The sequence below is a fragment of the Hetaerina americana genome, unplaced genomic scaffold, assembly GCF_022747635.1.
Source record: "Hetaerina americana unplaced genomic scaffold, ioHetAmer1.1.p SCAF_8, whole genome shotgun sequence".
NCBI lineage: Eukaryota > Metazoa > Arthropoda > Insecta > Odonata > Calopterygidae > Hetaerina > Hetaerina americana.
Window position 1 is genome coordinate 20,344,418 of NW_027287427.1, and position 14,440 is coordinate 20,358,857.

Below are 14,440 nucleotides of genomic sequence, written 5' to 3' on the forward strand. Positions count from 1 at the left end.
GTTGGCTTCCTCTAGAGTTGATTCTAACCGCGTGCGGGGTGAACGTTCGCGCCTGAAATTCATGATCATATCATTGAGATAACAAAAGTGTTGTCTACACCAATTCAAATCAAAAGCCTTCTGTAAGTCCGAGAAATTTGCAATGGGATGCTTATAGATGAAACACTCTTGGTTGGCAGTTTCTAAAGATGTTGCGTGATCAGTTGCTGTTAATCTTTGTGGGGAACCACACTCTGTATCATATTACAGGTTATCCTTTTCAAGACTTTACCTGGAGTAGGGGATTTACCATCTTCTTCATTACCTTAAAAACAAAATTCAAGAGATGGATGAGTTGATAGCTGCTATATTCCTTCGGTTTACTTTTTTCCTGGTTTTAGAATAAGAATGGCCGATGCTGCCAGCTAAGATACCGGGAATATATATAGTATTTGGTGTTAGCCGTTTTTAGGGGGGACGACCGGTAGCTAAGGTCATTTAACGTATCATTGGTCCATATGGCATAAAAAATATCGAGCATATATGCCTTAATTTTCTGCTAAGCCTCCGCTTTGAGGCTGAAACCTTTCCAATGTAATATAAAACGAGGAATATATTAAATGAACTCTGATCTTCCGCTCAGTATGCTGAAATTAGTCATCAATCTGATGGAAGTACTAATGAGCAAATGAATAGGGACCTGAATAGCTTTCGAAATTCTGATCTTACCTTAATTTTATTCCATACATACATGCATTCAATTGAATCCGTTGTTTACGACATGCTTGCTCTACGCTAGAAAAACACACTCGCACACTACATATATATATATATATATATATATATATATATATATATAAAATATCTTCGAAATGGAACGCTCTTCGGCGACACACAAATATATAAAAAACACAGATGTAGATTTTTAGAATATAGAGACACAAAGAAAGGACACTCACAATTTGTTATTTTACGTTTCGACAGCACGGCTGTCGTCGTCAGATTCTGAAGACGACAGCCGTGCTGTCGAAACGTAAAATAACAAATTGTGAGTGTCCTTTCTTTGTGTCTCTATATTCTAAAAATCTACATCTGTGTTTTTTATATATTTATATATATATATATGTATATATATATATATATATATATATATATATATATATATATATATATAGCTGCTAAGTTTTTTCTTAAAAAACTTCTTCTTCTGGCTAAATGACACTCGTATATATATTCGAAATTTTTAGATGCCATCCATTCAGCGTTCTCGTCCCCCTGTCCTCTCCTCTTGAAGTATCCTCAGTTCCGTCTTTCCCTAGAGGAAGGTGGTTTGGCCACTGAAAGTTTAGAATACGTGTGATTGTCATTTGCATGTATTTCTCTATGTTTTTGTTGCCTCGCTCAATCGTTTTAATTATGTATGTGTGTGTATACACATATACACACACACATATACAAACACACACACACACACACACACACACAAACATATATATATATATATATATATATATATATATATATATATATATATATATATATATTTATATATATATATATATAGTACGCCATACATAACACACAAAAGGACACATTTTAGATCGTTTTAGGTGTCGACCTTCTCCGAGGCCTTCTTCAAGTAAGACTCGAGACCTTCAAGTGAGTCTTACATGAAGAAGGCCTCGGAGATGGACAAAATCTCAAACAATCTACAATGTGAGCGTCCTTTTATGTGTTATCTGTTTTATTTTGTTTTCTGCTGTGCCGTTATGATGCTCTCGTGAGGGCTTCTATATCATCTATATATATCTCGTACATAAATATAATTATGGTATAGCTACTCAAGAGCTTTTTTCTCAATCCCTTTCCTCTCCATGCCCACTGCTGCAATGACTACGTGTCCGCCCTTGTCTCTCACTTTCCTGTATGCGGCCCGGAAAATGTTTCCTCGGCGTATGGGCTCAAGAGTGACGGCGGCGCTTTCCCTTCCGGTTTCCCCTTGCGCCTCGCCCACCACCCGCTAGGGCCCCCGGCTCACCCCCGGCACACCCCCTCTTCGACTCCCCTCACCCTCCGGCTGCCGCAGAACATCTCGTTTCTTCTTGTCCTTCCGGGGAAGGTCTCGTTTCCTGTTACGTAGTTGGAACGCCCGTGTTAGTTAATAATTTCTTCACGAAATGTTTTCGACAAGGAACCTCGAAAAAAAACAATACATGTAAACAGCACGCCATGGCTTACTGCTTCTTCGGACGAGAGATGGAACCGCCATTTCAATACACTTCTGAGATTTCGTAGCAAATAAATTCTTTGCTCAATTTACACTTTTATTCACTCAAAGGGTTAAACTTTAACTATTCTTAACTTCTCCAACAAAACGGGAAAACTATTGTTACGATGAATAATAGGGCCTTTAAATAAAGAAGCTGGAAGATGAATAGTTTGAAGAAAATTTCATTACCTTTTATATATATAGTGTAGTGTATATAGTGTGTGTACAGATATATATATAATAATATATTTATATATATATAAATATATCTAATATAATATATATGATAATATAAAAAATATAAATGTATATATATGTATAGCTTTTGGAAATAGTAATTTTTTTTATCGTTTACACTAAGTGCACTTAAAACATAAAAATGATTTTTCCAAGAAGTATTAACTTTCTCATCAGTTTAAGCTTTGTAATCAATAACAACCATGCAACGAAACCCAGTGTCACACATTAGACTTTGCGGAAATTTCCCACAATGGAAAAGAGAAGAAAAGATTTCTCTAAATTCTCTAAAAAAATATTGTTATAAGTTTTTTCCTTCTTTCTACGATCCGTCATGCACATATCCAACGGTAAATTTGAAGCATTCTTTAACCGTATATTCGGGTTTATAGGATTTTAATCCTCAAATACGCCTGAAATATTGGGTGCTTCTTGTACACACATATAAACTTCTTGCGCTGGTGGTTAAAAGCATGGGTTTAAATGAGTGTTTAAAATTTCTGGTTTAGATTTATATGGTAATCATTTTTAAGCATTGTATTGTATTTTGTCGTTTTGCAACAGAGTGCTTTCGAAAAAAAATATTTCCGTAATATTTTCTCTCTTCTGTGAAAACAATATCTGATAAACTTTTAGCTACACTACTGAAAGAGGGTTCATTCAATTAAGATGAGTTCAAATGTTCTGACAAAGAAAGTTACGATTTATTCAATGCTTGCATGTGTATAAGTAATATGTGTATGGGTGTGCATATATGTACATATATTTATATAAATAAAAAAATATATGTATATATATTACATATATTAACATACATATACATATGTATATATATGCGTAAAAACGTATTAATATACATGTGTATATTTATATATATATATACACACAGACATATATATATATATATACATACATATAAATATATATATATATATGAATGTGTATACACCGACACACACACACACACACACATATATATATATATATATATATATATATATATATATATATATATATATATATATATATATATATATATATATATATATATATGCGTATATGTATGTGTATATATGTATGTGTATACATATATATACATACACATACATATACATATACGCACACACATATAAACTTGTACGTACACGTGCTTTTCCTCGTAAAGAACTTGTAAAAATTTACTTAATTAATTATACCAATCTTCTTTAATTAATGTTGAATTCATTAATTTTATATTTGTTGATCCTTGAGTGCGTACTCCAAAATTATTTTTATATATCATTCTGTGATACATCGCTATATTTTTCTGACTGCAATGGGAGATTTATGATACCGCAGTGAATGTTTAGAGACCGTATTCAGTACCTTTCCAGACAAAGGCTAAACTACTATTTCATTTACTGGATCCTCTTCCTCGGCAGCTGCAATTTCTATTGAATTTTTAATTTAGAGAACCGACGACATAAACTGCCCGTAAAGCGGCATTTTTATAGATTCAGAACCTTGCGGCGAAGTGTATAAAGACGTGTCTTTTGTTGTGAACTGGCGATTTTTGATTCTCTTCAGTTGACTTATGGCGATCAATCTCTCTCTCTCTCTTCCTTGCATCTCTCTCTGCTCTCTCTCTCTCTCCGATAGTAAATATTTAACATTTGAGGCAGTCACCGGTTCACTCAGTGGTCACTGTGTTTAGCTTCCGTTGCATCTGTGCGGTGCGTTGTTGGCTCAATAAATGTTTTATCCTCCATCCCTTGCGATGCCATGCTTTTGCAAGCAACTCTTGCATTTTTCTCTGTGAAACTATCAATGAGGCAAATTTGCCTAGACAATTGAGAATATCATACTTTAGGCTACATGGTTTTTAAAAGAATGTTTAATGACCAAGCTTGTATCTTGATGGCAGTTATGTGTATAACATTTTCCATAGGTTACTCTGAGTTATTTGTTTGGAATATGGTGATGTAATTCTCATTTTTCATTCTAAAAATATCCCATGAAACAATGAAATGTATTATAGGAAGGAAGAAATATGGGAACAGATGCATTTGCCGTGCTCGGTGTATTCCCTGCCGCAAGGACTGACCGCGATGTATAATTCATTGTCAATTTTAGCATATCAATTAGTATCCAATATCAATCATTATCAATTTATTAAGTTCTGCAATACCTTGCAATTATTTTCTTTAGATCAATTCTAAGCTAGAGGCAATATTAATTTAGGTATTAAAGCCGTTTTAGGGGATGTAAATTCTAATTTTTTTCGTAAATAATGTTTAGTTGAAATAAAGCGACTCAAATCCCAAAGAATAATTAAGTTCGAAACGTCGTAACTTACATTGCCCACAAAATATTATTAAACAGAAGGAGATTAAATCTTAAGTCATTTAGTTTTAATTAGAAAAGAGAAAAGTTATACCTTCTTTATTAATAGGGAATATTTCTTGCCTCAACCGAATATAAATATCTCTTTACCGAAATAAGGTAATTAAGTTGAATTTAAGTGCTACAACACTTTTTGATTTAAAAAAATTCGTCTAGTTCTATATTGATACGCAGTTTTCGGTGATCAAATAACGAGGGCTAAAATTCAACCAAGTATCTTCCCACCTCAACTCTAACGGCAGTGGCAACTCACTCCAAGTTCCACCCTCTTCACATAGTCACTTCATACGGCCCTCGACTTGTGCCGTAACCTATTCCTTATGAAGCATTCAATGAAAAATGTGCAAGCAACTTCGATGAAACGGCCTCAAGGATGGTATCCTACTGAGTTGCTCCAATTTCCTATTTTGCGTCTTGTATTAATTGAACCCTGCAAACTTTCCCAAAGTCATGCTGTACTTCCGAAGTGAGCATACCCGTTTTAACCTCGTGGCACTGTTAAGACGCGACGCTTCGATGCACCGTAGGAGCAGTCGCCTTACTACACATCCTTTAATCTGTTTGTACTCGAGATTGTCCTCTATATCCCTCTCGTTTTCTCTCTCCTCTTCTCCCTTCGTCGATAATTGTCCACGTTGCCCGAAGGAGCCTTAACCTTTGATGGCAACATTGATGTGGACGCCTTTTGTGATATCGTCCGCACTAGTTTGAGAGAATGCAGTGGTCAATAACAAAGATAACGAAGTATTTTGCTTGCTGTTTTACTTCCTTTGTATTGCTCAAATCGCAATCTTCTATTCCATTTGTAAACTCTTGCTTTAAACACGTAGATCTGTTGTTAATTTTGAATTTCGAGATCTGAGATTATTTTTATTTTGTATACGTATCTTCGGAAACCTTTTAGATCTATTTTTGTTTTGAAATAAATATTTCCATTGCCAAGTTATCCCATAATTGCAAAACAAAATGGTAAAACTATTACTTGATATCTATTATAATTTTTAATTTAATGTGATTTTTGCGCTAATGTTGGCTCACTTATATATATATATATATATATATATATATATATATATATATATATATATATATATATATATATATATAGTCTTTTATTAAAAAACTGAGTTCTCAGTGAATAATGATATATACAACTGATCTATTATGACACCTGTTCATGTGGTAAAATAGTATGTGTAAAGATTGAATATCTTGTATTGTTATTCGTATACTTGTTGAGGAAATAGCAATGTAATTCCTCCGTATCTTACACAATGGTAAAATAGTTGTTCTTCGCGCTAAGTGCGCACATTGACCATCCATGTTATATGGAGTTGATAATAGGAGGTTATATCGTAAAAAACCGTGTAACTATGCTTGAAAATTTGACTCCCATATTGCGAGAAATTCAAAGTCTAAACTAATTACCCAATATCTGTGGTATTGATGCGAGTACTTCCCGCCTACTTATGCTCTTGTTCCCCGTTTCTTAGGCAACCACTCTCGAATGGCACGCTGTACTTCCCTCCGTTCCGGGCAGAAGACTACAGAGACGATGTGCACTCCGCGGTGTATCGCTGCCGGGCTGCCAACCTAGGGGGAGTGATCCTTAGCAGGGAAGTCAGAGTCCGAGCTGGTGAGTGATGACCTTCATAATTGTAGCTTGTAGTACCTGTAAACTGCATTCAACGTTTAGAAGTGTGTAATCCGTTGCGCGCGGCGAGCATAAACTGATTAGAAAAATTATAATTACCCTTCGTTTTCTACGTGTTTTTATAACTATTTAACATACGTATAGTTTGGGAAATAATAACATCAAGTTGTGCTAAATTATTGACTAATTTGAAAAATACTAAGTTCATAGTCTTTCCGTTAACTGAATAAAGAAATGAAATTTTGATTTCTCATTTTTGGATTAAAAAGATGTGCAGGAATAAATAGGGAGTGGGAATTGCCTTAAAGAACTCATGGTTCCTCATTTATTTCCGATGGCAAGAGCAGTGATAAAATGTATTGTAATTATTTGATAATATGTTAATGTGCATCTTATTATACGCAAATTTGGAAAATAAAATAAGTTCTTATAGTTACCCTTAAATTGCCCCAAAATCATATATAGCATTATCACAGAAAGTGTGCCTGTTTGAATTTCCTATACGGCATAATCAAAACACAAGGGTACATGATTGTATATTTGTAAATCAACGCCTTACAAATGGAAAGCTTTTCTCGGTAATTGATCGATGCATTCCCATTGGGGTAAACTCTGTTGAAACATTACGGATGACAATTTTTGATTGTAATACATCTGTTTGATGAACGGATCATTGGAAGGAGTAATTAAAAGAAGACTAAACGATTCAAGTGTATTGGAAAATAGTTATTCTGTGAATTTATTAATGGCTCAAAGTGAGAATTCACAAACTTCTAAACATTGGTTAGTATTGATCTTTCCTTTCGCAACCAGCCGGTGTGTATTTTGCAGGGTATACATATTCCATCCAATTTTGTGAAAGTTCCCTAATTAACCAATAAAGTCCGTTCCAGGGGTGTAAATTCTAGTAAGTCACACCACATATGAACATCTATGCAAGCATTAACTTTAAAAGATCGACCGGATTATTTCTTGATATATTTTAAGCATAGGTGAATGAATCCTAAAAGAGTATTTGTTGTCTCAATCTCTTGTTAATTTATCTGACTTTTATTGAGTGATATTAATTTTCCTTTTCCACGGATCAAGAGTTGAAATAAAAATATTTGTGCGTTGGGAGGTTGAAGTCAGTAGCTGTGGGGAGAACGTTAGGCAAACGAGCAAGGAGCAGGTTTTAGAATAGGCATTCAATTGTTCCCGGCTCAGGTACTAGTACGCTAATAAAGGACAGTGGAAAGTTACTTTGTATTCTTATTTTTTATTAGAATAGGCATATTGGAGGAAATGAAGGGAGGAAAGAAAAAGGTATAACGTTTTCAAAAACAATTTATCGTAATGTCAAATTCCAAACTGTATTTAGTTAGGAGAGGAAATGCATCTTTGTACAGTCTGTGAATAAAAAATAACCTGACTTAAAGAGTAGAATACCAAATATAGAAATTATTTATATATATATATATATATATATATATATATACACATATATATACATATGTATATATATTTATTTATATGCGTGTGTGTGTGTGTGTGTCGTTTTTAGCAGCGGCACCATACACATAGATAATAACAAAAACGCACACTCTCACAACTAAGAAGGACACTCACATAAATATTTTTTAAGTTACTCAACATTAAATATGTATGTGCTGTCCTTTTATTCGTGCAAATGTTTCAATATGTCTACGTCCTGGTTAAGGCACGTTTTTTTTTCCTACTGCCCAAATGAGTATTTCATCTTTTATTTTATGAACATCTTTTTTGTCGTACGGTTAATGGAAACCGTTTAGAATATATCCATTTATTGACTGACAAGCAAAACGAAACATTTTTGTTTTGCGTGTCATCGAATAAATCAGCGAGATGACATCCTCCATCTATTAGATCTGTGTCCAAACCTTGTGTTTAAAAGCATAATCGATTCCGATTTAATTACAGGCCGATGAAATTAACTGATTAAATTGGAAGTGATGTGTAATTCACTTCTCCAGAAGCAATTAAATTTTTTAGTTTGGTGATGGAGTTCAGCTTGACCTTTGCGGGAAGTTGATTGCCGACTTTGGCTTGTCAAAAATGCCTGATTTCTGCTTGAATACCATAGAATAACGCTCTTAGTATTGGTGCGCCTTTATGCATTCAGAAACTCAGTCTAACACATCATTACTGTTTAAGTGGATTCTGTCCACTCGTCCCCGTAATGAAATACGTTGGGAACCATCTAAAATAATGGAGTAAGCTTTTTTTTCTAGAAAAGGATATTTGATGATTGAATGATTGCCATTGAAATGAAATATATGTTACCAATATAGCACTGTTGGTCCCATTTGATCCATGTCATTTGAAACCAATAAACACAATTATGAAAAAAAATAATTATTGCAATTTCAATTTTTGCTTGATGAACAATCAACAGAAATAACCTTATGTATTTGTTCATAGTTTTTCGACGTCTTATTTTTTCTTATTAAATTATTTTTTCGGGGATCTAAATTATCAGTGACTCCTATGGAAATATAAATGTTTGATTTCATCTAAAAGAAATGCAGAGTAAAGTGTAGGATTTGAAGGACTAGTGTTAAAGTCAGTAATGCTTCTTAACATGTAATGTTGAAGTATTATACCAGTTAGAGTCAAAGGAAACTGGGGAAAGAAATAAGTCAGTTATATATTTACTAGTGTAAATACTTAGCTCGATGACGCTTTGATAAATAACCATCGCTTCTCCAATACCTCGACTACGATAGCACCACATAACGCATTCCCTTTTATGTCTTTCTTCTTTCCGGATGGAGTGCCATTCCGAAAAAATGCGACGTTTAAATGATTCACGTTGTTAGCCAGGCAGCGGAGTTCCGTCCATCCATATGAACTTAACAATTGAGACATTTTATCCAAAAAATGGTAAACGAACGCATGATATTTATTTATATATGTATGTATATGTACACACACACACAGACATATACATATACATATATATATATATATATATATATATATATATATATATATATATATATATATATGCTTTCATAGACGTAACACGGAAGTGCCGAATAGTACAATACACAGTAACACACAATATAGAAACACAAAAAAAAAGAACACTCACACGTATTTTCTTGATATTTCGACGGAAACAATCCGTCTTCCTCTGAAGATATATAAACATATACACAAACACACACGCAATCCATTTTCTAGTACTCCATCTCATCATTCAGCAAAGGATAATTTAATTACATATTCCATCCCTGGCCATCAATTTCCCCGGAAACTTCCTCCGCGGGTCTTACACTTTAGATGAATTGGGTCCGTGGAAAGAGAAGCGGAAATAATGAATTGATTTATTGACGAGGGACAAAGAGCTGGCAGTAAATCTTTAGGAGTGGTGCAAATATCGCGGCACTTAATGAATGTCCGCAAAGAGGACGCGGAGATTGGTGGACGTCAAAAGAGCATGAAATTTGATGAGGCGTCGGTGGGGTTCCCGCTGCCTGGGGTGTTTGTGTGCTGGAAACAATGAATCATAATGCCCAGAATAGATCTCGTCGGGAGCGTCACCGCATCCGAAGTCGCCTCAACAGGCCCTCCGCAGCCGGAGGGCCTGTTCAAAACTCGCCTCTTCTACGAGTGCCCTCGAGAGAGAGAGAGAGGACCGCGCGGAGAGAGAGGGAGTCCACACGGGCCGCTAGCCCTCGGCAGCGCGATCTCCCGCTCTAAACCCCCCCGCTCCCTCTCCCCCTAGGGGTCGCGCTGCCGTTGACCGACGCGGAGTGTGTGTATCGCGTGGAGAGGGTGGGTCGTGGGGGCGGAGAAGGGGTTGTCCGAGAGTATGGGGTCGTGCGGAGGAGAGGTGAAAAAAACGGAGGGCAGTATGCGGGTGGCGAGTGAGGGTGGGGTCGCGCAGGGGTTTTCACCCCGGTTTGGGGGAAGGAAGAGAGAGGAGCGGTCTTTCAGCGATGGAGTCGTCGGCCCATCGCATCTCCACGCCCGCGGGGGCGGCGACGGGAAAGCCTCTCTTAAATTATTCATCTAGGGTGACGGGTTCGTGAAGGGGGGGGGCGTCATGGAGATGGCCGCCGGAACTTCTCAAGATCGGATGGGAGGGGGGAGGGAGCGGCGGGGCGTGTTTTCCTTTTCTCCTCCCCCTCTCTTCTTTCATTTTCTCGCCCTACTCTGGCTGAGGAAGAGAGAGAGAGGGAGAGGTTCTTGCCTCCTCCCATCTCTCCGGCCCACCGACAAGTGGATGGTTTTTCCAACCCTCACTCTCCATCTCTTTCCGCGAAAGAGGGGAACTGGGGTGAGGGGTCGTCGGGAGATCCTTGGCCGCTGAAAGTGCGTGCATGCTGGAACTGCGGTTCTGTCGCAAAGCGGTCAGAGTCCCCGACGACCCCCCCCCCCCCCCCGCCCCTTCGTATTTAGCCGGCGTTGGCCAGAGGGCGTGGGAGGAAAAGTGAAGGCTCGCCGACGGAGGTGGATTATATTTATCCCTCGCCGGAACACGGATCCTGCTTCTCCTCTACTTTCTTACGAATAAGCAGAGATAGACCATTAACTGTTTATATGGATGGGATTTTCGAGTGTTTAATTTATTGACGGCTTCAGTTTTTTGACGTTTGATTGACAGAATGAAATGTGTAACTTTGATTAATTTTTTCATCATTTAAGTTGTCGTTTCTCTTAAGGATTAAGGGAATTATTCTCGTTTCTACTTTCAGGATTCAGTTGCGGAGGTGTTTTCAAACTCGTTAATGAGGGTGAAAAATACGAAACTGTAGTATTTTTAGATCTTCACTTCTTTCTTAAATATATGTAAGCAAGAATCAAAATCCTATGCATTCACTATATTTAGTAAATGTTCTGCCTTCCTGCAAAATTCATTCTCATCTTTGAGTTGGTGCTTCATAGCGAGTCATTAAGAAATGTGCTGACTTGCGAATCAATCCAACATGTGTTAATTTAATATTCTCTCTGATAGTACTATTTTTTTCGAATTTTAAATGACCGAAAGACCATTTAATAAAAATAATTACCTTAATTCTTGACGATACTTTCGTGTAATATTACCACTTTAATTGATTAGCGAGCGTAGATACGTATTAAAGAAAGGTATGGCGAAGATTATCAGTATTTATTTCCACTAAATATCATGTTGGGAGGAAATTTCAAACTTAAAAAACTTTATGTCCGCCCGCCCTTTTACATTTCTAACAAAATAGCTTAATTTCAAAGTTTTAATCGAATACTGGTGATTAATAATTAACTCATGAAAATATCAAATTCTGTGCCCCATATTGCTCTTTCTAAGATGAATGTGGATGACGTTGAAGATTATTGTGGAAAATGACTGGAGGTTCTCAAATGACTTAATTGCGGCATTCTGAGTTTGACGATCCATAATTATTCATTACTCCAACTTGACATCGAAGTTACCGGAATCCAAAAAGGGAAAACAAAGATGGAATAATTCATTGTTTTCGTATGTTTTGTCACGTGGAAGAATAAACAGAGCAGATATGCGGAAAAGTTTTATAGTTTCGAAGTTTATCTTCCAAGTAGCTTTTGCATGTATTCGTACCGTTGCACGAACGCCAAATATTCCTTTTCCCTCGGTCCTCGAGCTCCTCTCCCGTATCCATTCATTATCAGGGAGAGAGCCCCGTTGAAAATAAACTTCTTCGCTCCCGGAGGACAATGCATAAAGAGCGATAGAAATGCAGAGGTATGTTTTCACGTGAATTTGACATTACACATTTCATATTTAACTGCAGGTCAATATTTACCTTAAGCATTCCTTTCTTCCATAAATTTGCACCATTCATGCCGGAGCCCATCCCTTTTTGTGTCTTGCGTCAAGAAAATCCCCTCTTGTCCTATTCTTTGCTCCTGAATGATATCGTCGGGCAAAATGAAAACCTGGCTGACGTCCTAATCCTGGTGGTTTTGGGTAGGTCGGTCCTTTACGTCCCAACCGTTTCTGCCAGCTGCTCTGAATCCGATTGTGCTGAAACTCATTCCATTAATGGATTATCAGTGTAATATATTCTTACCAAATGAGAGAAATTTCCATACTTTGATTTAACCTGGGTGATACATGCTAATTGGAAAAGCATTCCAAGGTTCTATATTTCGCATTCTGTTATTTTTTGAATGATTAAAGGGACACCCTGGTATATCAACGAATTATTATTTTACTCCCCCAAAAATGTCTTACAATCAAGTTTAACGATGTACCAATCTCTACTGTTTGAGATACAAAATTACTCGCACCTTTTTTTTGTTTAATTTTCTACCATTAAAACTAAATATCTCTGGAATTTTTAAATACTATAGTAAATTGGTTTGCTTTGTCAAAAAAAACTTATTCATACTAGGACAAAATGGTGGGAAAATTGTTTAATACCTTTAATTCCTTGCAATAAAATTCAGTGCGGATAGTTTTCCCTTTAGTTTTTAATTCTGTTACCTTTAGCAGAGACAGGTAACGATTCCTTTGCTGGCATATAAGAGCTACTAGGTCTCTTCAAGGATGGTTATTCAAGGCTACCAGTGTATTTTAGCATCTTAGTATCTCATCTTCAATTCTGGTATGGACTCTGGAGGTGATATTTCCGTAAATTCTCTCATTATGACAATGTGGACGTTCAGGTGCTAGTTATTGGAGGCACTTCGTGACATTCTCTTGAATTCAAAATCTCTCTTTCAGAAGTGATCCTGTGCCTCTAATCTCCGCTCTGCGCTGTTGGCCTCTACCTTCGAAATCCGAATTCATTTCCTTTTTGCCCTCTTCATGAATAATTCCCTCATCTGTTTGAAACCCCTCGTACATTATACTTGGGTTCTTATGATCGCAGAGTCACCAGTTTCTTGAAGTCCTCATCTCTTTTATTACGTTTTGATAATGGCCTCACTCACTTACATTGCTGCTAATCATTTTCTTTGAACGTAGTCCCCAGAGATTGCGACGCTCTTAGTAATGTATGAGGTCATTCAAATTGATAACCAAAACCACGACTCGATAATGGGCATGCTTAAGCAGATGATACTTTTCTTTCCTCCTTAAAGAAACCAGGTCGAAGAGTAGTCAATTCTGAGTTCCCTGTGTAAGCAGCAGTACACCTAATCTCCTTCGCAATAAGGATCGATGGAATTATTTGTTTGCAGCGAAGAATAGGGATATATTCTGGTTTATACATAAATATTTTAGGCGGTCAATCATATAATTAGTCGAATGTGAGAGATTCAAGGGTTTTTCTTAGAAAATCTTTGGTCAATGGTTAGTATTTAATCTATTCAAATTGCAAAGGAATACTAGGAACGAATATGTTGACAATAGCGGTATTCATCGTTAAGGAGTCATTAGTCATACCTGGATGATTTTGTTTGTTAAAGTGTGTAAGGAGAACTGTGAAGCCCGAAAAAAGAACTTCTGGCATACGAATTATCGTTAGTTTCGTTATCGGAATTTGAATTTACGTGAAGGAGACACATTTGGACCTAAACATACAGGGCATATTGTAAAAGACATTTTACTCAGTCACTGTACATACATTGTAGTGATTATTTCAAATAGAGTTTTCGGTATATGTTAAGAATACCTTTGAATTAGTACTACATTGCATTCTATGCTGGTATACATTTCCCAAAAGAATATATATTACACTGCTCCCTTCTGTATGTTGTAAAAATGATTCTACATTGTCTAGTCAAATTATTGATTAGATTTATTTATTTTGCAATTTAAATACGTATTTTCTCTCGCATAAATATTCTTGCATCACTCTCTGATGGAGGAACAGACTATTAATATGTAGTCACGATGTATACAATGCAGTCATATTGTATCAAATCAAAACAGCGGCAGGAAAGAGCGTGGAATATGGTTGTAATAAATTAAGTATCACTTGAAATGGCTT

General features: G+C 36.4%; 1 protein-coding gene across 1 annotated transcript in view; it reads left to right on the forward strand.

Annotated features, from left to right (window-relative positions):
• Positions 1 to 14,440, forward strand: part of Dscam3 (Down syndrome cell adhesion molecule 3) — an 819,144-nt gene that overhangs the window by 375,902 nt on the left and 428,802 nt on the right. Inside the window, exon 4 of the mRNA XM_071596808.1 lies at positions 6,361 to 6,503. Within this exon, the coding sequence (XP_071452909.1) occupies positions 6,361 to 6,503 (143 nt within the window). The remainder of the gene's footprint in view (positions 1 to 6,360; positions 6,504 to 14,440) is intronic.